This window comes from Mesoplodon mirus, assembly GCF_964341445.2.
Source record: "Mesoplodon mirus genome assembly, chromosome: 8".
NCBI classification, from domain to species: domain Eukaryota; kingdom Metazoa; phylum Chordata; class Mammalia; order Artiodactyla; family Ziphiidae; genus Mesoplodon; species Mesoplodon mirus.
The window spans coordinates 89,065,924-89,092,311 of record NC_138984.1 but is presented as its reverse complement, the minus strand read 5'-3'; the positions used below and the strand labels follow the sequence as shown (position 1 = coordinate 89,092,311).

General features: G+C 37.8%; 1 protein-coding gene across 5 annotated transcripts in view; it reads left to right on the top strand.

The window, feature by feature from the left end:
- The window catches only part of CHN1 (chimerin 1), a 194,962-nt gene that overhangs the window by 123,766 nt on the left and 44,808 nt on the right, over nt 1–26,388 (top strand). For 4 of the 5 annotated variants that reach the window (XM_082630061.1, XM_082630059.1, XM_082630060.1 and 1 more), the window contains one exon: nt 19,797–19,874. In XM_082630061.1, the coding sequence (XP_082486187.1) occupies nt 19,797–19,874 (78 nt within the window). Of the gene's footprint in view, nt 1–19,153; nt 19,440–19,796; nt 19,875–26,388 lie in introns of those variants that run through there. The other variant, XM_082630063.1, reaches the window with a different exon arrangement.

The window sequence follows — 26,388 nt, the reverse complement described above, 5'->3', positions numbered from 1 at the left end:
TTATATTTTGTTTCTTCCTGGTTCAGTCTTGTAAGGTTGTGCTTTTCTAAGAATTTGTCCATTTCTTCCAGGTTGTCCATTTTATTAGTATATAGTTCTTGTAGTAATCTCTCATGATACTTTGTATTTCTGCAGTGTCAGTTGTTCTCCTTTTTCATTTCTTATTCTATTGATTTGAATCTTCTCCCTTTTTTTCTTGATGAGTCTGGCTAATGGTTTATCAATTTTGTTTCTCTTCTTGAAGAACCAGCTTTTAGTTTTATTGATCTTTGCTGTTGTTTCCTTCATTTCTTTTTCATTTATTTCTGATCTGATCTTTATGATTTCCTTCCTTCTGCGAACTTTGGGGTTTTTTTCTTCTTTCTCTAATTGCTTTAGGTGTAAGGTTAGGTTGTTTATTTGAGATGTTTCTTGTTTCTTGAGGTAGGATTGTATTGCTATAAACTTCCCTCTTAGAACTGCTTTTGCTGCATCCCATAGGTTTTGGGTTGTTGTGTTTTCATTGTCATTTGTTTCTAGGTATTTTTTGATTTCCTCTTTGATTTCTTCAGTGATCTCTTGGTTATTTAGTAGTGTGTTGTTTAGCCTCCATGTGTTTGTATTTTTTACAGTTTTTTTCCTGTAATTGATATCTAGTGTCATAGCATTGTGGTTGGAAAAGATACTTGATATGATTTTAGTTTTCTTACATTTACCAAGGCTTGATTTGTGACCCAAGATATGATCTATCCCCGAGAATGTCCATGAGCACTTGAGAAGAAAGTGTATTCTGTTGTTTTTGGATGGAATGTGCTATAAATATCAATTAAGTCCATCTTGTTTAATGTATCATTTAATGCTTGTGTCTCCTTTTTTATTTTCATTTTGGATGATCTGTCCATTGGTGTAAGTGGAGTGTTAAAGTCCCCTACTATTATTGTGTTACTGTCAATTTCCCCTTTTAAGGCTGTTAGCATTTGCCTTATGTATTGAGGTGCTCCTGTGTTGGGTGCATAAATATTTACAATTGTTATATCTTCTTCGTGGATTGATCCCTTGATCATTATGTAGTGTCCTTCTTTGTCTCTTGTAATAGTCTTTATTTTAAAGTCTATTTTGTCTAATATGAGAATTGCTACTCCAGCTTTCTTTTGATTTCCACTTGCATGGAATATCTTTTTCCATCCCCTCCCTTTCAGTCTGTATGTGTCCCTAGATCTGAAGTGGGTCTTTTGTAGACAGCATACATACGGGTCTTGTTTTTGTGTACGTTCAGCCAGTCTGTGTCCTTTGGTTGGAGCATTTAATCCATTTACATTTAAGGCAATTATTCATATGTATGTTCCTATTACCATTTTTTTAATTGTTTTGGGTTTGCTGTAGGCCCTTTTCTTCTCTTGTTTTTCCCAGTTAGAGAAGTTCCTTTAGCATTTGTTGTAAAGCTGGTTTGGTGGTGCTGAATTCTCTTAGCTTTTGCTTGTCTGTAAACGTTTTAATTTCTCTGTCGATTCTGAATGAGGTCCTTGCTGGGTAGAGTAATCTTGGTTGTAGGTTTTTCCCTTTCATCACTTTCAATATGTCCTGCCAATCCCTTCTGGCTTGCAGAGTTTCTGCTGAAACATCAGCTGTTAACATTTTGGGGATTCCCTTGTATGTTATTTGTTGCTTTTCCCTTGCTGCTTTTAATATTTTTTCTTTGTATTTAATTTTTGATCATTTGATTAATATGTGTCTTTGCGTGTTTCTCCTTGGATTTATCCTGTATGGGACTCTCTGTGCTTCCTGGACTTGATTGACTATTTCCTTTCCCATATTAGGGAAGTTTTCAACTATAATCTCTTCAAATAGTTTCTCAGTCCCTTTCTTTTTCTCTTCTTCTGGGACCCCTATAATTTGAATGTTGGTGTGTTTAATGTTGTCCCAGAGGTCTCTGAGACTGTCCTCTGTTCTTTTCATTCTTTTTTCTTTATTTTGCTCTGCGGTAGTTATTTCCACTATTCTGTCTTCCAGGCCACTTTTCCGTTCTTCTGCCTCAGTTATTCTGCTATTGATTCCTTCTAGAGAATTTTAAATTTCATTCATTGTATTGTTCATCATTGTTTGTTCACTCTTTAGTTCTTCTAGGTCCTTGTTAATTGTTTCTTGTATTTTCTCCATTCTATTTCCAAGATTTTGGATCATCTTTACTATCATTACCCTGAATTCTTTTCCAGGTAGACTGACTATTTCCTCTTCGTTTGTTTGATCTGGTGGGTTTTTACCTTGCTCCTTCGTCTGCCACATATTTCTCTGTCTTCTCATTTTGTTTAACTTACTGTGTTTGGGGTCTCTTTTTCACAGGTTAGTAATTCCCATTGTTTTTGGTGTCTGCCCTCAGTGGATGAGGTTAGTTCAGTGGCTAGTGTAGCCTTCCTGGTGGAGGGGACTGGTGCCTGTGTTCTGGTAGTTGGAGCTTGATCTTGTCTTTCTGGTGGGCAGGGCCATGTCCAGTGGTGTGTTTTGGGGTGTCTGTGAACTTAGTCTGATTTTAGGCAGCCCGTCTGCTAATAGGTGGGGTTGTGTTCCTGTCTTGCTAGTTATTTGGCATGGCGCGTCCAGCACTGGAGCTTGTTGGCCGTTGGGTGGAGCTGGGTCTTAGTGTGGGGACGGAGATCTCTGGGAGAGCTCTCGCCTATTGATATTACGTGGGGCTAGGAGGTCTCTGGTAGTTCAGTGTCCTGAACTAGGCTCTTCCACCTTGGAGGCTCAGGCCTGACACTAGGCTGGAGCACCAAGACCCACACGGCCACACGGCCAGGTCCGTGGGGATTTTCTTGCCTTTTGGGAAGTCTGAGGTCTTCTGCCAGCATTCAGTAGGTGTTCTGCAGGAGTTGTTCCACATGTAGATGTATTTTTGATGTATTTATGGGGAGGAAGGTGATCTCTATGTCTTACCCCTCCGCCATCTTGAAGGTGCCCCTGCAATAGGAAACTCCACTGAAGATGCCAACCCCCTCAAGAACTAGAGGTACAGAGGCATTTTTTCAGAGGGTTTACAACTTGTTTTTTTTTTTCTTTTCCTTTGTGCTTTGTCTAGTTTCACTTGTTCACAGGGTACCTCATGCAGAGGCCTCGTACCCAGCAGTTTAGATTAGAGTGCCTAGCGAGAAATGGCTGCACTGTCACCTCAGCTCGGTGGGCTGAGCCCTTTGCAGAAGTGCTGCCCCGACACTGCAGCTCAAGATGGCGGTGGAAGGCCTGGGTTGTTTGTTTTTTTTCTGCATGAGCTGTTTGTGTATTTCAGATTTAATCCCTTGTTGGTCGCCTCGTTTGCAAATATTTTATCCCATTCTGTGGGTTTTCTTTTCATTTTGTTTATGGTTTCCTTTGCTGTGCAAAAGCTTTTAAGTTTAAACATGCACATTTAAGTATAGGCTTGACTCTGCTGCTGACTAGGATTTTAAGTCTTTGAGCTGGTCATATAATTTTTTTTGGCCTCAGGAAATTGAAGGTCTCCTCTTGCTCCTCAGTATAGATCCTCTAAAAGTTGTAAAACTAAGAATAATAACAGTAGTAACTAACATTTATTGAGCCTCTTTATGTGAGAAAGTCTAAGTACTTTACCGGATTATCTCCTTTAATCTTTGTAACAATCCTTTTGAGAGTAGGTATTATAATAACATGGGTATCTTTGGGGATGATAGGTTTATGGTGAGTTATCAAGGGATTCTATGGGTGTGTTTTAATAGTGCATCCTTTATTTTTAAATATGAAATCACGGAGAACAACCAGACCCTTCCACAAGATGCCCTTTGGTGTCATCATGGAGACTGAACACTGGACTGTGTTAGTATTTAGACTAAGTGGATCACTGTATATTGAGTAATTGGGTTACTCAGAGAGAAGTTAAAACATCCTGGAATCTGTCCAAAGGAAGTTGAAGCATAGTTCAGATGGGCCCTTCACCCATTGAGGCATGCCACTCTAGAACTGCAACTCTTATGTTCAGTGTTTAAAATACACCCTTATCAAATATTAAAAGAAGAAGATTCTAGATTATAGAATAAGAAAGCCTATGTTCAAATTTTAAATATAAAAAACTAAAACAAACTCTCTTTCCCTATAATGTAGCTTAGTTCTCTAATGGTTGCTTGTATCAAATGGTTGCCTCCCTTCTTTAAGTACCACAGAAGTGTACAAATCCAAATAGTTTTGTTCCTTTCATAGGGACAACAACAACACAAATAAATAAGAAAGGATTTATACTTATGTGATGATGTAAATTATACATAAATGTGCAAAGCTGCCAATAATTCAGCATGTATATTTTATTTCTTTTTTTTTAATCTATAGGCTTCTTTATAAAAATTTATGTGTTTATTTATTTTTGGCTGCATTGGGTCTTCCTTGCCGCGCACGGGCTTTCTTTAGTTGCAGCAAGTAAGGGCTACTCTTTGTCGCAGTGCACGGGCTTCTTACTGCAATGGCCTCTCTTGTTGCTGAGCACAGGCTCTAGGCGCGTGGAGTTTGGTAGTTGTGGCACGTGGGTTTAGTTGCTCCGCGGCATGTGGGATCTTCCCAGACAAGGGCTCGAACCCGTGTCCCCTGCACTGGCAGGCGGATGCTTAACCACTGCACCACCAGACAGCCCCACAGCATGTGTATTGTATTTTATTTATTTTTTTATGTGGGTGAATAATTATTTTATTTTACTTTATTTTTTTAACATTTTTTATTGGAGTATAATTGCTTTACAATGGTGTGTTAGTTTCTACTGTATCACAATGTGAATCAGCTATACATATACATATATCCCCATATCCCCTCCCTCTTGCATCTCCCTCCCACTCTCCCTATCCCACCCCTCTAGGTAGTCACAAAGCACAGAGCTGATCTCCCTGTGCTATGCAGCTGCTTCCCACTAGCTATCTATTTTACATTTGGTAGTGTATATATGTCCATGCCACTCTCTCACTTTGTCCCATTTTACCCTTCCCCCCACCATGTCCTCATGTCCCCATGCCTAGGGGCAGGACAGGAATAAAGACGCAGACGTAGAGAATGGACTTGAGCATGTGTATTTTAAATCGCAGTATACTTAATAGAATGAGATCTGGATTAATTTTTTTAAAGTTTTTACAATGGAACCATATTAAATGATTAACATAATTTATCTGAGTATTAATAATATATAATGGTAACTGAGATTTATAATATAATAAAGCATGTATATGCTTATATATATATAATATAAAGCATATTTATAATAATATAAATTTATTATATTTAAGATGTCAGCACACATACATTTTCAATAGTTGACTTAAATTTAGGTTGACATCTTCAGGTTTTCATCATTTCAGTCTTCAGAGTGCTTATTAGCATTTTATTGTCAAAGTTGAAGCTTACTTAGCTCTTTGAAACTGACAAAAGACCTCTGAGTTGACAGTCATCTCCTAAATAAACAAGATTTTGAAGGCAGTTGAAGTGTCTTTCAAATCAGTACTCCAGAGACTATATGTAAAACTTACTGAAGAGAGTTTATTATGATTTAGAGGCAAAAAGAAAAATAAACAAACAAAAAACACTCTCAGCTTTTTAACACAATTCAAGTTTACCACTTTTCATGGTATCTCTCAGAAGCAGGGAAACCAATAACAATGAATAAAGATTTGCTTCAGAACTATAAAAGAAAAAAATCAAAGATACTATTACTAATATTAGTACTTTTGAGAAATAAAATAATGAAGAAAATTTTTTAAAATAACTTTAAAATAAACTTTTGGGGGCCTCCCTGGTGGCGCAGTGGTTGAGAGTCCGCCTGCCGATGCAGGGGATACGGGTTCGTGCCCCGGTCTGGGAGGATCCCGTGTGCCGCGGAGCGGCTGGGCCCGTGAGCCATGGCCGCTGGGCCTGCGCGTCCAGAGCCTGTGCTCCGCAACGGGAGAGGCCACAACAGTGAGAGGCCCGCATACCGCAAAAAGAAAAAAAAAAAAAAAATAAACTTTTGGGAAAGTTCTAAAATATGCAGTCATAGTGGCATGGATGTATATATACACTACCAAACGTAAAATAGATAGCTAGTGGGAAGCAGCCGCATAGCACAGGGAGATCAGCTCCGTGCTTTGTGACCACCTAGAGGGGTGGGATAGGGAGGGTGGAAGGGAGGGAGACACAAGAGGGAGGAGATATGGGAACATATGTATATGTATAACTGATTCACTTTGTTATAAAGCAGAAACTAACACACCATTGTAAAGCAATTATACTCCAATAAAGATGTTTATAAATAAATAAATAAATAAATAAAATATACAGTCAAGAATAGTTTTTTTATTAAAGGGCCAAGTCAGATCAGTGCACTCACCAATTAAGCTTTATATACAATAGAGATACCTGCAGAAATTTTGATTCAGTAGAATCATCACAGGGCCCAGACATCTATTACTATAATTGTCTTTCTGTGTGTATGTGTGAGATCCTGTTGTAAAGGTTACAACTAATGGATTAGATCCATGATTCTCAAACTTTTTGGACTTAGGATCCCTTTACACTTTAAAAATTGTTGAAGATCTCAAAAGAACTTTTATTTATGTGGGTTATATCTGTGATATTTACTATCTTGGAAATTAAAACAGATTTTTAAAAATACCTATTAATTCATTTAAAAACAATAATAGGGGCTTCCCTGGTGGCACAGTGGTTGAGAGTCTGCCTGCCGATGCAGGGGACACGGGTTCGTGCCCTGGTCTGGGAAGATCCCACATGCCGCGGAGCGGCTGGGCCCATGAGCCATGGCCGCTGAGCCTGCACATCCGGAGCCTGTGCTCCGCAATGGGAGAGGCCACAGCAGTGAGAGGCCTGCGTACCGCAAAAAAACAAAAAACTAAAAAAACAAAAAACAACAACAACAAAACAAAAAAGAACAATAATAAACCCATTACATGTTAACATAATAGCATTATTATTAAGATAACCATATTTTATGAAACATACGTAGAAGGGTGGCATTTATACATTTCTGTAAATCTCTTTAATGTATGTCTTAATATTAAGAAAACTGGATTCTTGTAAATGCTTGTGCATTCAATCTCTGGTAGTATCTTATTTTGGTTGAAGTATTATATGAAGAAAATCTGACCTCATACAAATACACACTTGGTAAAGAGTATCTTAAGAGACTTTTCAGATAATTTGGATATTTCTCTTTGCTATCACACCAAAACTGGGTAAGTGGTAGTTTCTTAAATACTACTTGCAATGTAGAATCTGAAATGCTATAAATAAGCATTTCTTATTCTGTTACACTAAAATAAAATCCATTGGCCTGTCTTGGACTCTGAATGGATCTTTCAACTATGCATTATTCTGTAACATCATGCATTGGTCATTTGGAAAATACTGGTTCAGTGAGTTATTTAGGTCTTTCAAACATTGAAACATTTCTGTAAATGATGAAAAAAATCACATTTGTTAGTATCATCATTAATTTCATCAGAAAACTCATCTAAGTAGTGGGAAGCTGTCGCGTTCAGGGTGGCAGATACAGAATTTCCAAAATTCTTTTTTTTTTTGCGGTACGTGGGCCTCTCACTGCTGTGGCCGCTCCCGTTGCGGAGCACAGGCCCCGGACGCGCAGGCTCAGCGGCCATGGCTCACGGACCCAGCCACTCCGTGGCATGTGGGATCCTCCCAGACCGGGGCATGAACCCGTGTCCCCTGCATTGGCAGGCGGACTCTCAACCACTGCGCCACCAGGGAAGCCCCAAAATTCTTATTTTCACTTGAAAGTTTAGATTTTATCACTCACTGTCAGTTATTTTCCTTGAGGTGACAGGCTCAGTTTGTTCATTTTTGAGAAAATGCCCAGTCTCAATAACCAGAATTTATGTTAGTTGTTCTTCCAAGAAAAAAGAATGGTATTCCATGGAAAAAACCGCCAGCTCAGCTTTCACCTCAAGCAATACTTCTCCTAAAGAAAACGATCCCCACAAGGATCCCAGATGTCTTTTACATCATCTGGGCTAACTCTTCCTCTTTTGGAGAGTTTTTCAAATGTGGAGGTGCACATCTCTAAATGTAATCCAGATTGGAAACAACAGAGGAAACAGAGTTAGGAAAAAACTGTCTAAATATGTGACCCACAGTAGCTAATTTAATATGCTGTTGTTCATTAAAAGCAGTACCACTGGTATAAAATAATGCATTAAATTCTATACTTAGTATCTGAAAGACCAGGCTCTTTTGAAACTGAAAACAACAGAGAAACACTGTTCAACTGATGATGTGATTTAATATTTCTGACACTGAAAAATGCAACCAGAGCATCCACTTTAAAAAATCTACAGCTGATCCTGCAGGAGGAGATATTTTAGGCAAGTTATTTTTTTAACATCATACTTCTTATTTTAATGTCTTCCTTATTAATTCATGCATTTGAAAATAGTTTCATCTTGGAATTTTCCAGCAAGTTATGGTTTGAGTTTATGGGAAGAAAAATAATCAAACTTTAGGCTTACAAATGCTAGATATAACCAAATTCCCTTTTCCTTCTAACATTTTCTTGAAACTCATCAATACAGAGAGTTTTTATTCATCCATAAATTTTCATGGCACTTTGCACTATTCCTCCCATAATAGTTGTTTTGGTCCTGCATATTAAGTTAAACCTCGATTCAACAATCTTTAGAATTGGAAACTGCAATTCATGAATCCCAAGCATCCTTTGTATTTCAGGTGGCACCTGTTCTCTTCACACAACAAATGCTTTCAATTCAGTCTCATCCTTTAGTCAGCTATGTTGCTAAGATGCCTTCGTTGTCACACATTTTCTATTTAACATGTTTTCAGTTCATATTTGCATACATTTTGGCCATCAAATGAGGAAACAATATTTAAGATGCACTGCTTCCTTGCACCTCTGGCCAGCTGATACTTTTTAAAAAACCATTAAGACATTTTTAAAAGTGGCCATTTTCTTTGTATTGATATTAAATCTATTCTGACCATATCATAAGAGCAGGAAGCTGGAGCTGTTCAGACAGGCATTTGTCTATGAGTCTGAAGAATTCAGCAAGGCTTGCAAATGTGCCATGACTTTGTGAGCTCGTTGCTTCAACATTTAGCACCTCCTTTGTTCCAAGCATTGTGTTAGGTGATAAGACTGATGCTAATGATGTGAGCAGTGTCAACATCACTACCACCACCTGGGCTTTGAGAGCTTTGAGAACTCTCTGTATTCTGGGTACTAGAGATACAGGTTTACATATATTCCATTCATCATCTCATCCCTATGAGGTAGTTTCTGTCATCATTCCAGTTTTACAGATGAAGAAACTGAGACTTCTCCTTAGATCCTGTAACTAGTAAGTGAAGCTGAGATTCTTTTACAGAGGAGACAAGCTCTTAACCACTTAACTATAGATAACACTGAACTTTAAATTTTTTTAAATTGTTTTAAATCTTTATGGCAAGGGTGATTAGGCAGATTGAGGAGGAGAGTTTATAAACAACAGCTCTCTCTTTTTTTAATTTATTTTTTTTATTGAAGCATAGTTGATTTACAATGTTGTGTTAGTTTCAGGTGTACAGCATAGTGATTCAGTTATACATATACATATATATTTTTCAGATTCTTTTATATGTTATTATAAAATATTGAGTATAGTTCCTTGAGATCCTTGTGCTACATAGTAGGTCCTTGTTGGTTATCTATTTTATATATAGTAGTGTGCATATGTTCATCCCAACCTCCTAATTTATCCCTCCCCCACCACTCTGCCCTTTGGGAACGATAAGTTTGTTTTCTATGTCTGTGAGTCTGTTTCTGTTTCATAGATAAGTTCATTTGCATCATATTTTAGATTTCACATATAAGTGATATGATATGGTATTTGTTTTTCTCTTTCTGACTTCACTTAATATGATGATCTCCAGTTTCATCCATGTTGCAGCAAATGGCATTATTTCATTCTTTTTTATGGCTGAGTAATATTCCATTGTGTGTATATACCACAGCTTCTTGATCCATTCATCTGTCAATGGACATTTAGGTTGCTTCCATGTTTTGGCTATTGTAAATAGAACAGCAGCTCTCTGTGTGCATTATTTCTGATAAAAAGACTATATGAGGTGTTCAGCCAAATTCCCTGTGGTTTGGGCATTAGGAGGCTTAGGAAGGCACATCCATAGGGGAAGGAGAGCAAGAGAGAGCTGGGATGGAGAGTGTAGAAGTCACCGGTTAGAGTCTCAGAAGGACCATGAGAGCAGGAAATAGCTTGGAAAGAGGGCATAGACATAAATTTCATGAATTAATTCCACCTTTGTAAGAAAATGTGATTGTTAGGATTAAAAATACATCACCCATCCACCACTTAATTATTATTAATTCAATAATATATATCTATTTGTTTAATAACTGGTCCTGTTGAAAATAGCATAGTGCCCTATTCTCTGGTGTTCACCAGTTTCACTAATGTCTGGAACATAGTAGATACTCAATAAAATATGTATTGAATGAAAATTATTTGAGAGTCTGTAATGTACACGTATGCATTGACCATTTCTGTACTTTCTTTCTTTTTTTCTTTTTTTTTTTTTTTTTTGCGGTACGCGGGCCTCTCACTGTTGTGGCCTCTCCCATTGCGGAGCACAGGCTCCGGACGCACAGGCTGAGTGGCCATGGCTCACGGGCCTAGCCGCTCCGCGGCATGTGGGATCTTCCCGGACCGGTGCACGAACTCGTGTCCCCTGCATCGGCAGGTGGGCTCTCAACCACTGTACCACCAGGGAAGCCCTCTGTACTTCTTTTAATGAATTTGTGGGCTATATGAAGTATTTACACTTTTTCAGACCACATGTCCAGAACCTCAAATTCTTTTAAAGATAAAATGCATCTTAATTATGTAGTTACTCACTGCATTGGCCATTCTGGAATCTCTGTTATAAATACAAGCCTTAGTTGATTGTTTACCCATGAGATTGGAATGGCTTTCCACCTTGTAAATTATGTTTGTCTGGTGAATTTTAATGGAAAGTTTAATTACCTGTTTCTAAAGACAGCTTAATTAGCTGCTCAAGAGACCCCTCTCTCAATTCACGTTTGGAGGATAGTTTTGTTGATTTGTTTTTAATTTTAAAAAATAATAAAAGGAAAAGTCAATGCAAAAACAAAACCAGGCATGCTGCTCAGTAACTTTCCTTGAAGCCCTAGTAGGCATTTGATGAAGGAGCTGCATGTATCTAAGGAAGAGCATCATATCATTTTACCCACTACCCTCAAAATAATTAAAAAGGCTTTTAAAATGCCAGAAATTAATCACCAAGGCTGACCTCACTTCTCTGAATGTTGTAAACCATTTGTCAGGCTTAGCACTGAATTGGGGAAGGTCATTTTCAGCTGTGAATATTTCTGCTTGCTTATGGTCCTGGGTGTTTGCAGCCCGGGGCCTTACTAAAGTAAGAGTCAGTTTCCTCACACTTCAAGTAATCTTATCTCCAGGTCCCAGGAAAGCAGGTGGAGTGACAGGGGAGTAGGTGTGAAGTCTGGAGGCCTGGGTTCCCACCACTGCTCCTTTGCTTAATGATTTCTGCCCCTGATCAAGTACCTTAACACCTTTGCACTGTCATTCTGAAAAACAGGAATGTGAGGATACAGTGAAATTGTGTATGTGACAAAGCAGTTTGTAGAATCTAAAACTCTGACTAAATAAGTGCTCCTGATTTGGAGGCAGTGAAAGAGTTGGGCCTGGGTGGTTTTTTGTTTTTTTTTAAACAAAACAAGCAGAAGAATACAGTTATTAAAGCTATTGTAAAGTAAGACTGGAACAGGATTATGAAGCCATTTACCTCACAGATTACTTCTTGCTGTGCACCATGGTGACAGAACCAGGCCTGCTGCTGGAATGGATTTTGTAAGACTCCCCCAGTCACCCAAACCTGCTTTCCTGAAACTAGATGATAATTTCCTGCTACTAGGCAGGGACATGCTGAACCTAAAGATTAACTGTGACCCATCTTCCCAGAGCATCGATTTTACTCAGTAGTCATTGATCGAAAACATTTTTATTTTAAACATTTTATATGGGCACATTTAGGGGAGCTTGAAGAGCCACCCCTGGATCTCTGCACACCCCTGTTCACTGTTGGTTGCTATTGGGGACATTTTGGTAGAAAGGGTAGTAAAGCACTAGCTGAAGCTGGCCAGATAGCCTTTAAATAACTTTTTTTTTTTTTTTTTTTTTTGCGGTGCGCGGGCCTCTCACTGTTGTGGCCTCTCCCGTTGCGGAGCACAGGCTCCGGACGTGCAGGCTCAGCGGCCATGGCTCACGGGCCCAGCCGCTCCGCGGCATGTGGGATCCTCCCGGACCGGGGCACAAACCCACGTCCCCTGCATCAGCAGGCGGACTCTCAACCACTGTGCCACCAGGGAAGCCCCCTTAAATAACTTTTGACCTTATCAACCGAAGATCTTCAATTGCTCCTTAAATTATCTCCCATTAACCTGTCCTTTGTGGAGGAGGAAAATGGCAAGGTAGATCCCTCTCAATACATTAAAATGTCACTGAAAGATAGATGTTAAATCATCCTTTAATCTTTCCTTCTTCCTTCTCACAGGAAGTTGATTGCAGTCTGACTTTCTGTGTCTTATTTTCTAATGTGCTAATCATTTGTGGGCCTGGTCTAGATGCCTCAAATCACTCATGAGATGTCAAGGTTCAAATGGAGCACAGTATATATATATATATATATATATATATATATACACATACATATACATACACACATATATGGAAGAATCTAATTATATATAGATTTCATATATATCATATGTATGTATGATATATATATATGAAAGAATCTAGTTATCTCTTCTACGAAAAAGAACATTCAAGTTAGGGGAATTTCAATTTCATTAGGAACCTTTGAACTAACAGGAATTTCATAAGATGAAATACTATGGACATGATATAAAGTTTATATTAGAAAAATGCCGAGATGCAAGCTATTTTTACTTTTTCAACATCATTATCTTAATGTAAAACATGCCATGTGGTAGTGTCATTACAAAGAAAAGACAATATTTGGCAGTGAGGTGAACAGTTAGCACATCTATGAATAATTCTCATGCTTATACTTCTTCTCAGGGAGATTATTTATGAAAGTTAAATCTGTTACCTTCAGGCCACTGTTGCCATTTTCAAACATTAAAAATAGGCTTTCAAAAGTATGTTTGAATTTCACAAGTACACTTTATACCATGAGCCCACGTTGCCATTTTCAAATATTAAAAATAGGCTTTCAAATGTATGGTTGAACTTCACAAATACACTTTATACCATGAGCCCACGTTTATTTTTATTGAGGCTTAAAATGAGTATTAAAATAAATTACATTTGGAATATTCTTATCAAATTACACATACAGGAAACAGCTTTTATAACTTAAGTTTTAAGAAATTCGGTAACAGGTCCTTTTTAAAATAACCATATCACATAGACTTCATCTTATCCTAATCAGTCTTATCCTAATCAGTTGAAGTCAGTGGTGGAATGAGAAAACTGAAAATACAGTGCCTGGCTTTTATTCTGATTCACTGGCTTGCTTTTGTTAAATTGGTGATTGTGAAATGTTCACTGAACGGCAATAACTTGAAATAACCTCTAATGGCAGTTTAAAATCTGAAAATACTCCTAATGTCAATCTGAGTCTGCTTTTTAATATGTATATGTATGTATATGTGTATACATATACCTACATATGTATATTACAATGAAAAGCTCTCTGAAGAAGTGAAAACATCTATGATCTCAGAGTTTGGCACTGGATTTAAAGTCTCTAATTGTTGATATAGTGTTAGAGCTTCTCTAATTTCATCTCCTCTATTGTTACAGAACAATAAAAGTGTTTCTTTAAGTCATGCAATAGGTATCAAAATTTGGGGTAAAACAAAAACCAAAAGGTAATGACATATTTCCCTAATGAGCCCTCAACTTCACTTAGGGGGGAAAATTGAGAAAAAGTTCCTGTGGGGGCCAGTTTCAGCTTTTCATTTGGAAGAACTGGGAAAGAACATTATGATCATCATCATACAACCATCACTGCGAATGGCCAAATACTGGAGTGTGTTAGACTAGAATACTTTACTCTTATTATGTAATTTTATACATAATTACATGTATATATTAACTTGTTAGATGATTCAGGGCAGGAAAACATCTGCCATTTATTTTATTTTATCTTCCCAAAGCACCTATTATATAAATTGTTATCAATACACCAGGGCTACAATCTAGCATCCATTAAGAACTTGTAAATGAAAAAATAAGACTGTGTCCTGTGAGTTAACCTTAAGATCACGACCTGAGATATTTGGACAGAGATATGCAAAATCATCATAAAGGGACACCTGGAAAAAGGAGACTCAAAGAGCTCAGAGCTGCTTATGCCCATCTAAGCACTGACTGAAAATGAAGGTGCCTCTCACTAAATGGGCACTGAGCATTCTAGTCCTGTGGCAGGGCCATCCTAATTGTAGAGGACTCAAAGGATGTCTTAATTCTATGCATTAAATATTCAGTTCATCTAACACACTCCACTTGTCTGATTCCATTCTCATCTGCTTCCTAATTATTTTTTGTTTCCAGTGTAGATATGCTGCCCAAAAAAGGGCATGTTGGTCACCCACTTTATGATAATTATATCTCATATCTTAGTATAAACTAGACAGCCATCATTCTGCTTTTACTTACCAGTTTCATGAGCTTGGTATTATAATGTCATTCTCTCCCCTTGAGAAATAGACATGATCTCCTTGCTGACAAATTAAGTTTCTGAGCCTGCAAAACTGAGTCCCACATAAAAGCCTGTAGTAAATTAGCCAGAGCTACCTTGAAGGGACTCACTCATAGCCAAGCTGGCCTTTCCTACTTAGACACACTCACATCTTCACATTCCTATGTGCTAAATGAGTGTGAACCTTCCTTTTTCGTTTTGAATTTCTGTTAAAAATATAAAGAAGACCATGGAGTTCATTTAGTCCAGCTGGGCCTTACAAAAAGTTCAGTGACTTCGTTGGTATCTGTCAGAACCAGGCTTGGTAACCAGGCTGTGTGCCACTCTGCCGCCTCCTCTCTGGGCCTGGTGTGCAAAACACTTCCTCAAACTGGTGCTTGGAGAAGTTGGTCGTTTCTCTTGTTTCTTGAAAGGGTAAGGAATGCGGGGCTGTGCTTTTTTGTTCGCATTGTGTTTTCAAATGTTTTCTGTTTATAATTATTGCATGTAAGTCAGGGAACATGTTAGAGTGTACAGAGTTTGGTAGTGTGACTGTTAATATAGAGTAATTTAAATTTATTATACACTGAAGTGAATGCATTGATGTGCCTTATTGTTATCTGTTTAGAGAGACATTACGTTAAGGCTAGGGCAGCTATGTAATGAAGACTGAGTTAGGAATTATGATGTGACTGATGCCAGGAGCATAAAAACTTAGAGACCTAGCTGGATTTAAGAGTTTCCTATGCAACATAAAGTTATTTATCCCAATGTTAACTTAAGGAATTTATAGAGTTCTGTATAGAAATCTCTAATGTTTGACTTAAAATGCATTTGAAAGACAGGAATAAAGACACAGACCTACTAGAGAATGGACTTGAGGATATGGGGAGGGGGAAGGGTAAGCTGTGACAAAGTGAAAGAGCGGCATGGACATATATACACTACCAAACGTAAGGTAGATAGCTAGTGGGAAGCAGCCGCATAGCACAGGGATATCAGCTCGGTGCTTTGTGACCGCCTGGAGGGGTGGGATAGGGAGGGTGGGAGGGAGACGCAAAAGGGAGGGGATATGGAAACATATGTATATGTATAACTGATTAAATTTGTTATAAGGCAAAAAAAAATGCATTTGAACATTTTGAGGAGGTGATGAATCTGGAAGATGCTATAAATTAAATATAAGCAGTACTGAATTGGCTAGTGATCTGAGAGGTATTAGAATATAAATGATCCAGAAACTTATTCAAATGATAGCCTTTCAAAATTGCATGATAACTATAGGTAATATGAGGGGCAGGAGAGTCTAGAGGAAAGACACAGAATTTGAACTCACGTAGACCTGGGTTCAACTCCTATTCTCACCACGTATTACTTAGGTGACCTTAATCTCTCTGAGCTTCTGTTTCTTTTATCTATAAAGTGACACCTGCCCTACTGTTTTTTTTTGTTGTTGTTGTTTTGTTTTTTGCGGTACGCGGGCCTCAGTGCTGTGGCCTCTCCCGTTGCGGAGCACAGGCTCAGCGGCCATGGCTCACGGGCCCAGCCGCTCCGCGGCATGTGGGATCTTCCCGGACCGGGGCATGAACCCATGACCCCTGCATCGGCAGGCAGACTCTCAACCACTGCGCCACCAGGGAAGCCCTGCCCTATTGTTTTAACAACTAAACTACATCATACATGTATAGCATTTACTAGTATAGTGCCATGTGGCTGTCAGTTAATAGATGTAAGCTGACATATTGTTGTTAAGTACCTTGAATATATTCTACTTTTGGCTCTAATGGTGAGAAACTAGGTTACAAATGATAATTCAGGGGACAAATGTATGAATAATCTGTGTATCTAGAGTGAGCTGAATTTGCTTGGATCTACAAATTTTGATAGTGGAAGAGCTGTGTTTATGTCTCAATTTTAACATTTTATAGAAATTGCAGGATTTGCTAAACCTGAACCAGTGACTCAGATCACCCAGTAGTAAGTCAATCCAGCTACTCTTCTCCCGGAGCATCAGGGCCAGGCCAGCTCTAACAATCCTTTATGGTGCTTTTTGGATGGAATGTTGATTTAGCTTAGTTAACTGGGGCTTGAGATCATGAGTCTGTGATGTCATCATGATGTTACAAAGGAGGTGGATGTTTGCCTGAGGTTCTTCAGCAGTTAGTTGTGATTTTGGTGTTTCCATAAGAAGTGTTTGGTGTTTCCATCCTTCTACTCAGTTCTTCCAGCTATAAAATGAGGATAGTATATGCCTCATAGACATTTTTCTGTGGAATTAATGGGATTCTGTATGTAAAGTGCTTAGCTGGGTGCTTAGAGCATAAGTGCCTAATAATCAATGAACGATAGGCATAATTAACAGATGCTGTATCTATCTAAGTAGACAGATATGGCCAGAAAAAATATAAGGAAGTGTGGTATACATTTGTCTGGAATGTCAGAACTTTGATACTGGTTCTGAATTCGAGAGTTAGCAGTTCTGACTTGAGAGCTCCTCAGAATTAATGCAGAAATGCAGCTGCAGTTATGGAAGGCGTAATAGTGAGCAAACCCCCAGCCACCTGAGGGGAGCTAAGAAGTTCTTCATCCTAAACCATTGTTTCCGGTCTCCTTAGTGCCCTAGATAGTTGCCCAAGTTGTAATTATTCCAGTATTTCTTGCTTAGGTAGAAAAATTACTCAGGAAAGACAGTATGACTCTGCGGAGTCTGCAGTAGACCTGGCCTCTCAGTGACAAAATGTTCATTTTTACTCAGCCATGAATTTTCTGGATAATTCTACCTTGAATATTTTTATGCTTTGGTTGAATTTTAGTTACTACAGCTGAAGGACTGGGGTGATCTATAATAAAGGACCTTGATCGGAAATACTCAGGAAAAAAAAGTTAGTTGGGTTACATGGGTGATTGTTTTCTTTAACTTAGTAACTTTAACATTCAGTGTTAAATGTTGTGGAGAAAAAAATTACTGTTAAATTTGCCTTCAGAATCTGTTTTTTTCTGGGCCCACTGAGAATCGGATAAACTTCACTTTAGGTTATTTGTGACTAAAGAGTTGGCTGGCCTTTATATTTTTAGTCATCATGTGACAAACTAAGTCTAAGCTGAAGAGTAATTTAGGTTAGGCAAGGAAAGTTCTTTCCATCCTATTTCTTCTGGGGAAAAAAATTTTTTTTTCTCATGCTAATCACTTTAGGATATAAATTTGTGGAAATGAAACATCTGTAGATGTAAATATTTTTTGCCTTCTATTTTCTTAGAAATGTTTTTTAAAGAATAAACCGTTTTAAAAGTTGGAACTATATACTCAAAATATTTGGGGGTGTTTAGAAAATCAGTCATTCAGTATCATCAATACCTAGCATGGTTTAAGGACCACTTCATGCCCTGATTAAATTAGAATCTGCATTGGGCCCATAACCCCTGTAGATTATGAAATCTGAGATAAAATCTTTGCAATTATCTAAGCAAATAGACTGAATTCATTTCAATATATAGTTTTAGATTCTTTAAATACAGTGTAACCTTAGAATCATAATGGGTTAAACTTAATTACTACAGCATGAGGAAACAGATGGGAGGTGTTTAAGGAACCAATATGAGAAAACTTAAGCTTATATAGCACCTTAGTAAAAAAGTATTGTATAGGTATTGCTCTTAAATGGAGCTGGATTTGAGTCTCTTGCCCTGCACCCGCCTTTCTACATCAGCAAAAACACCTAAGGTCCAACAAGCACAGTTACACTACATCTGGGACCTGTGAACATGAGGAATTATTCCCAACCGGCTTGCACTGTGACCTGGCCTGAAGCTCTTTGAATGAAGAATGTTGAGACTAAGAATGAAACTAGTGGTTGGACCTATTTAAGCATAGATCCACAACAAAACTACTCACGGTAGGAAGTCAGAACTGACCACCCCAGGGTGTTGGCAGCATTATGTGCATGCTTCTTGCTCTCCATGAAAATAGAATGATAACTAGTTAAACTCCCTTTCTTTTTCATCAAAATACTTATCAGCTTTTGCTCATCTTTAATAAAATGGGGTTTTAGTTAACTCACCTCAGTCCATATGCACAAAGGTGAATTACAGATCAGCCTTTCATAATTTACCTGGCAGTGGTGCATTCTTTTTAAAACCTACTTGTTGTATGTGTTAATTTTCCTTTACTTTTAATAGGTTAAAAAAAATCCATTTTGTAACGATGCATGACTCATTCAGTGTTCATTGTCTTCCCACTAATTTTTTTTTTTTTTTTTTTTTTTGCCTTGAGCCAGCAAGAAAATCTTACATGAGAGGAGGGAGAAACAGACAGTGAGTTGAGGAATACAGTACTTAAATACTGTTGCTTGATTTTCATTGGTTATCTCCTTTCTTAACGGTGACCAGTCTAATCCAGCCTTCCTTGTCAAATCCCTCCCCTCCCCCATCCTCTGCCAGGGGCTTCACAGGGTGTCAGTTGCTAGAAACTGACTGCAGGCAGTATGTAGGCATCTTTCATTCAGAATGGACATCAATATATTGACTAGAAAAGAAAGCTTTTAGAAATGTGTCATTTGTCAAAATTGCATGGCTTTTTAAAAAGGATAGAGAAATGCTGAATGTTTTGTATGTTAGCATCGACTCTATTTCTGTTCAGACTCTTAAGTTTTCAGAAGCTTAAATATAGAGCCCTTTAAAAAAAAAAAAAGGAAGAAAGAAGAATTTTTCTGGTTAGTCGACCTCTTTTTAAGAAGTGCTTCATCATCCTCCTCCACCTCTCCGTGATGTTTCTCTGCAGCTCTCTGTAGGGTAGGGTTCTGTGCTGGCTGGCAGAATGCTCATTTGTTAGCTGAATAGAGTTCATCGACAGACATAGATCAATATAGGTTTTCTTATTTCCTGTGAATTTCAAAATGCCATCCAAAGAGTCTTGGTCGGGTAGGAAAACTAATAGAGCTACAGTTCACAAATCAAAACAAGAGGGCCGTCAGCAAGATTTATTGATAGCAGCCTTGGGAATGAAACTGGGTTCTCAAAAGTCGTCTGTGACAATCTGGCAACCTCTGAAACTCTTTGCTTATTCGCAGTTGACATCACTTGTTAGAAGAGCAACTCTGAAAGAAAATGAGCAAATTCCAAAATATGAAAAGGTTCACAATTTCAAGGTAAGAATATTTATTTTTAACCTTTTGTTATAAGAAAGGAAATGCACATTACTTGAAATATACACTATTAAAGTGTGTCTTTTTAAAACTAGGAAGACTGGACTAAAATGTTCTTGCTATTCAGGGAATGAAGATGTTTTAAGCAAGATTTTTTTTAAGGAGTAGCTTCATAAAGGTGATAGAATCCAACCCCATTTTCTCTGATGCTGATTTAGTATTCTGTTTGATCAGTGTGTACTGAGTGGTAAAAGTCTTGACCGATATTTAAAAGATCTCATCTAATAATGATTTTGGTGTTCTATTTATTTGTGATGCAAATACGTCTAACTACCTTCGTGGGATGTTTTATGAGAGGACTCGATCTCATGTCCTTCCGTTTCTGGTGAAAAGCTTTGGCTGTAAGAGGCATGTGCTGTTGCATCTGGATTGAGCAGATCGTGTGCATTTCCCATAGTTTCTGTCTTCTCTCCCCTTCTAATGAATTGACCATGATGAAAGGAGGATGGCTACCATGGGACCGTTATGCTGCTGACATTAGCAGCTTCTCTTCACTGTTTGAGTATTTTCTTTCACTCTGTGTGTGTGTGTGTAGTTTTTAATTGTTGTGTTACTGTGTTTTACCAACTGTACTTTAATCATTTCTCATCAAGATGTGTGTGTGTGTTGATTCAAGCTGTGTGTAGATCTTGCCTGTATTTATAGCATGACATAAGACCCTAAAGTTCAGTCCTTTGCAACCTAATTCAGAGAAGATACACTGTGAGGTTGTGCATAAGGAGACCCAGTTACCCTTCACGGGTAGATGCACCGGCATTTCTACAGTAACTTCCCAATAGTTATACAACTTTATGATGAAGTTCCTGAGACACGAACATTGTGAGTGTAGACAAAATGGCATTAGTTTTCATGTTAGCGGGTATCTGTTTTCAAAAGATGATAAAGCTGGAAACCCTGATCTTCCTTTTATTTATTAATTTATTCAACATTTATTCAGCAGACAGAATGCACCAGGCTCTGTAGTAAGACATTTCATTCCAAATTTGCAATTTATCCTGATTTTTAACACTCGCATTAATTTTACTCAAATGCTAAATACCCAGCCCCCAATATGCTCTGCTTTTTCCATAGTGAAAAAGATTTTTATGAACTTCAGATTATTTGAGGATAAAGGATACATTCCAAAATGTATGGGCTGTGTAAAGATGGCTAATATTTCAAGGTAAACCAAATAGAGTTTTCTTTTTCCTCTCTAAACATATTATTAAAGACCTGATCTTTCAACCAGTATCTTTGATGTAAAATGAAATTGAGACCATTCAGTGTGTGCATCCAGTCTCAACCACCTCTTCCATGTATGAACCTAAACAGTCCATGCAGGTACTAGTCCTCAGTGTCTTCTTGCATGATATACAACCTGGTCTAACAGGATTTTTATCAGGAAAATGACTCCAAATACATCCTTTTGCAAATACCAAGTTATGTGCATGTTCGGTCTCAAAAATAGCCATTTAGGTTCCTAAGCAGGAAACTATGCAAACTTTTTAGAAATGGCTGAGATTTTAAAATATATCCCTCTGGTATGTTAAGCAGGAACAGATTGACCTATTAGGGATGCCATTTTAGTGCTAAGTTCATTGTACGTGCTTTCTGTCAATATTGATAAAAAGCAAAGGGGAGAGCTGTTCAAGGATTTGCATAAACAAACACATTCTCTAATTTTTTTTGGTTGTGTCTTCCAGTAATTTCTCAATTTTAATTTAACACATGGCTTTCATGAGCAAATTTTTGTATAACCAGAAAGTACTGACTATGGGACCAATTGTGACTCATAGCTTGGTACCCACGCTGTTTTAAAGATACTTGTTTTATATTTTTTAAAGAGGCATGTTAAACAGTAGAAGCCTGCTTCCTTCTCTGGAGCTAAAAAATTAAAACGAGCTTGGGCTCGCTGTTTTTAAAAAAAAGTAAAATATTTATGCTCAGGAAGAGCTCATGTTGGACAGTGAATTGCATTACCTATTTTTTTTAGAGTTGCTAATAAGGTCAAAAGTCTTTGACTCTCAAAAGGATTTGACTCCTTCCATTGAAATTACTCTTTGTTTCTTAAAAACTGTTTCTGTGGGGTGCCATTATAAAAAAGAGAAGGAGGGGTCATACTTGACTTCCGGGCACATCCCTAAAAGAATTCAGACTCTGTGGCAGGAGCAGTGCTCTCCCACACAAATGCTCACTTAGAAGGTCACTGCCTGCGATATGTAAGTATGTCCAGTTCAGAGATTTATTGTAGGAAAAATCTGGAGCATTTACAAAATGATAATTGTTCACGTGGCCTTGCCATTGACTATTTTCTATGTTGGTGAAAGTGTACTCTGCCTAACCACCAACCCACTCACCAAACTCATTTCAATGTGGTTTTCTTTTTTGCCTCTTGAACTGCCTTGTTATATAACGTTGCTCTGTGGTGTCGAACAGCTGTCAAGTCTCATTTCAGAAGGTGAAACCATGAGTGTCATATACCTTTGGTGAAAGCATTCACCAAGGTGAAATCCCCCCCCCCCCAAAAAAAATCAACTGGGCCTTACTGCAGACTCCAGGCAGGTGTTTGTTTTTTGTTGTTTTTGTTTGTTTTTAATAGAAGGAGAAAAAAAACCCAGGAAGTCTTCCCATTTTGCTGTGTTATATAACACAGTCTTTTTTTTCCCCAATTGTTACTTACAAGGATTTGATAAAGCATCTATCACAAAAAAGATAGTTGTTTCTCTCAGGGAGGTCATCATTTTAAAAATAAATGTACCACATCCTTTAAAAATGATTACCCTATAAGTTGTCAATGTAACTTAGAGTGAAAGTAATTTTAACTGTCTCCTGGATCAACCTCTCATTTTAAGAACTGCCCCATCCTAACACAACAGAGAGAGTGAGTGAGCACACAAGTGCTAATTTCTTAAACCAACTTAAAAACTAAACCAACTTAAAAACTAAGCAAAACAAGACCACCTCTGCCATTAAAAGTCAGACACAGGCACCCCACCAACAGTGATTGCATCCTACATCTGAGACTCTCCAGATAGGATGATAACTAAGACCCAGCCCTTGCCCTGAGGAACTTGCTTGCTATTTGTATGACCTTGGGCAGACTGCTTCATCTCTCTGAACCTCTGGTTCTGCGTCAGAAAAATTGAATTCCTGGTATGTGTAGGTACTTGGTACCCACTGTTCTTGTTATTACAAATTACCCCTAAGTGGGCATTTTTTCTGAATCCACGTCAAGACTGTTTCTTGCCCAGTAGCAGAGAGCATGATGCAGTTGAGAACCCTGGCGTGACTGTGGTGCTAAAGAAAGCTCTTGCTTCTTTCTTAGCTCCCAGGCACAGTTAGATGTTATGTAAGAGCAGTGCATTTTCACGCACCACAGAATACAGTGAAATCCTCTGTATTTCTTTTACTCCCTTCAAATCATTCAGTGTTCCATTTGGTATGTTTAATTCCAACAGCTCTATAAAACAAAATCAAGATTACATATAATATAATAATAACAGAAACCTGGCTACTTAGGCGAATTAAATAATTAAAAGAAGACATGAATTATAGACACTTTATTTTTTTCTTTTTTCTTTTATATTGGAGTATAGTTGATTAACAACAACGTTGTATTAGTTTCAGGTGTACAGCAAAGTGATTCTGTTATATTGCATACATATATTTTACATGTTTCTGTTCTTTTTCAGATTCTTTTCCCATTTAGGTTATTACAGAGTATTGAGCAGAGTTCCCTGTGCTCTACAGTCGGTCCTTGTTGGTTATCTGTTGTACATGTCAATCCCAAACTGCCAATCTGTCCCTCCCCAACACCCCACACCCGTAAACATAAGTTCGTTCTTGAAGTCTGTGAGTCTGTTTCTGTCTTGCAAATAAGTTCATTTGTATCATTTTTTTAGATTCCACATATTAATATCACATGATATTTGTCTTTTTCTGTCTGACTTACTTCACTTAGTATGATAATCTCCAGGTCCATCCATGCTGCTGCAAATGGCATTGTTTCATTCTTTTTAATGGCTGAGTAATATTCCATTGTATATATGTACCACATCTTCTTTATCCATTCATCTGTTGATGGACATTTAGGTTGCTTCCATGTCTTGGCTATTGTAAACAGTGCTGCAGTGAGCACTGGGGTGCATGTATCCTTTCGAACCACGTTTTTCTCCAGATATATGCCCAGGAGAGTAGGGTTGTAGGATTATATGGTAGTTCTATTTTCAGTTTTTTAAGGAACCTCCATACTGGTCTCCATAGTGGCTATACCAATGTAAATTCCCATCAACAGTGTAGGAGGGTTCCCTTTTCTCCACACCCTATCCAGCACTTATTGTTAGACTTTTTGATGATGGCCATTCTGGATGGTGTGAGGTGGTATCTCACTGTAGGTTTGATTTGCATTTCTCTAATAATTAGTGATGTTGAGCATCTCTTCATGTGTCTCTTGGCCATCTGTATGTCTTCACTGGAGAAATGTCTATTTAGGTCTTCTGCCCATTTTTTTGATTGGGTTGTTTGTTTTTTTGATATTGAGCTGCATGAGCTGTTTTTAAACTTTGGAGATTAATCCCTTGTCGGTCACATCATTTGCAAATATTTTCTCCCATTCTGTAGGTTGTCTTTTTGTTTTATGGTTTCCTTTACTGTGCAAAATCTTTTGAGTTTCATTAGGTCCCATTTGTTTATTTTTGTTTTTATTTCCATTACTCTATGAGACAGATCAAAAAAGATATTGCTGCAATTTATGTCAGGGACTGTTCTGCCTGTATTTTCCTCTAAGTGTTTTATAGTATCTGGTCTTAAATTTACGTCTTTAATCCATTTTGAGTTTATTTTTGTGTATGTGTATGGTGTTGAAGAATGTTCTAATTTCATTTTCTCACATGTAGCTGTCCAGTTATCCCAGCACCATTTATTGAGAGACTGTCTTTTCTCCATTGTATAATCTTGCCGCCTTTGTTGAAGATTAATTACCTATAGGGGCATGGGTTTATGTTTGGGCTTTCTGTCCTGTTCCATTGAGCTATATTTCTGTTTTTGTGCCAGTACCATACTCTTTTGATGACTGTAGCTTTGAAGTATAGTCTGAAGTCAGGGAGCCTGATTCCCCCAGCTTTGTTTTTCTTTCTCAAGATTGCTTTGGCTATTCGGGGTCTTCTGTGTTTCCATACAAATTTAAAAGTTTTTTGGTCTAGATCTGTGAAAAATGCCATTGGTAATTTGGTAGGGATTGCATTGAATCTGTAGATTGCCTTGGGTAATATACTTATTTTGATAATGTTGATTCTTCCAATCCAAGAACATGGTATATCTTTCCATCTGTTTGTGTCATCTTCAATTTCTTTCATCAATGTCTTACAGTTATTGGAGTTACAGATCTTTTGCCTCGCAAGGTAGATTTATTCCTTGATATTCTTTGTGATGCGATGGTAAATGGGATTGTTTATTTCTCTTTTGATCTTTTGTTGTTAGTGTATAGAAGTGAAATAGATTTCTGTGTATTTATTTTGTATCCTGCAACTTTAGTGAATTCATTGATGAGCCTAAGTAGCTTTCTGGTAGCATCTTTAGGATTTTCTATGTATAGTATCATGTCGTCTGCAAACAGTGACAGTTTTCCAATTTGGATTCCCTTTCTTTTTCTTCTCTGATTGCTGTGGCTAGGACTTCCAAAACTATGTTGAATAATAGTGGCGAGAGTGGACATCCTTGTTTTGTTCCTGATCTTAGAGGAAATGCTTTCAGTTTTTCACCATTGAGAATGATGTTAGCTGTAGGTTTGTCATATATGGCCTTTATTATGTTGAGGTATGTTCCCTCTCTGCCCATTTTCTGGAGAGTTTTTATCACAAATATGTGTTGAATTTTGTCAAAAGCTATTTCTGCATCTATTGAGGTGATCATATGGTTTTTATTCTGCAGTTTGTTGATGTGGTGTATCACACTGATTGATTTGCAGATATTGAAAATCCTTGCATCCCTAGGATAAATCCCAGTTGATCATGGTGTATGATCCTTCTAATGTGTTGTTGGATTCAGTTTGCTAGTATTTTGTTGAGGATTTTTATGTCTATCTTCATCAGTTAGTGGCCTGTAATTTTCTTTTTTTTGTGGTATCTTTGTCTGGTTTTGGTATCAGGGTGATGGTAGCCTCATATCACAGAATGAGTTTGTGAGTATTCCTTCCTCTGCAATTTTTTGGGAAGAGTTTGAGAAGTATAGGTGTTAACTGTTCTCTAAATGTTTGATAGAATTCACCTGTGAAGCTATCTGGTCCTGAACTTTTGTTTGTTGGGAGTTTTTAAATCACGGTTTCAATTTCAGTACTTGCAATAAGTCTATTCATATTTTCTATTTCTTCCTGGTTCAGTCTTGGGAGATTGTACCTTTCTAAGAATTTGTTCATTTCTTCCAGGTTGTCCATTTTATTTGCATATAGTTGCTCGTAGTAGTCTCTTATGATCCTTTGTAT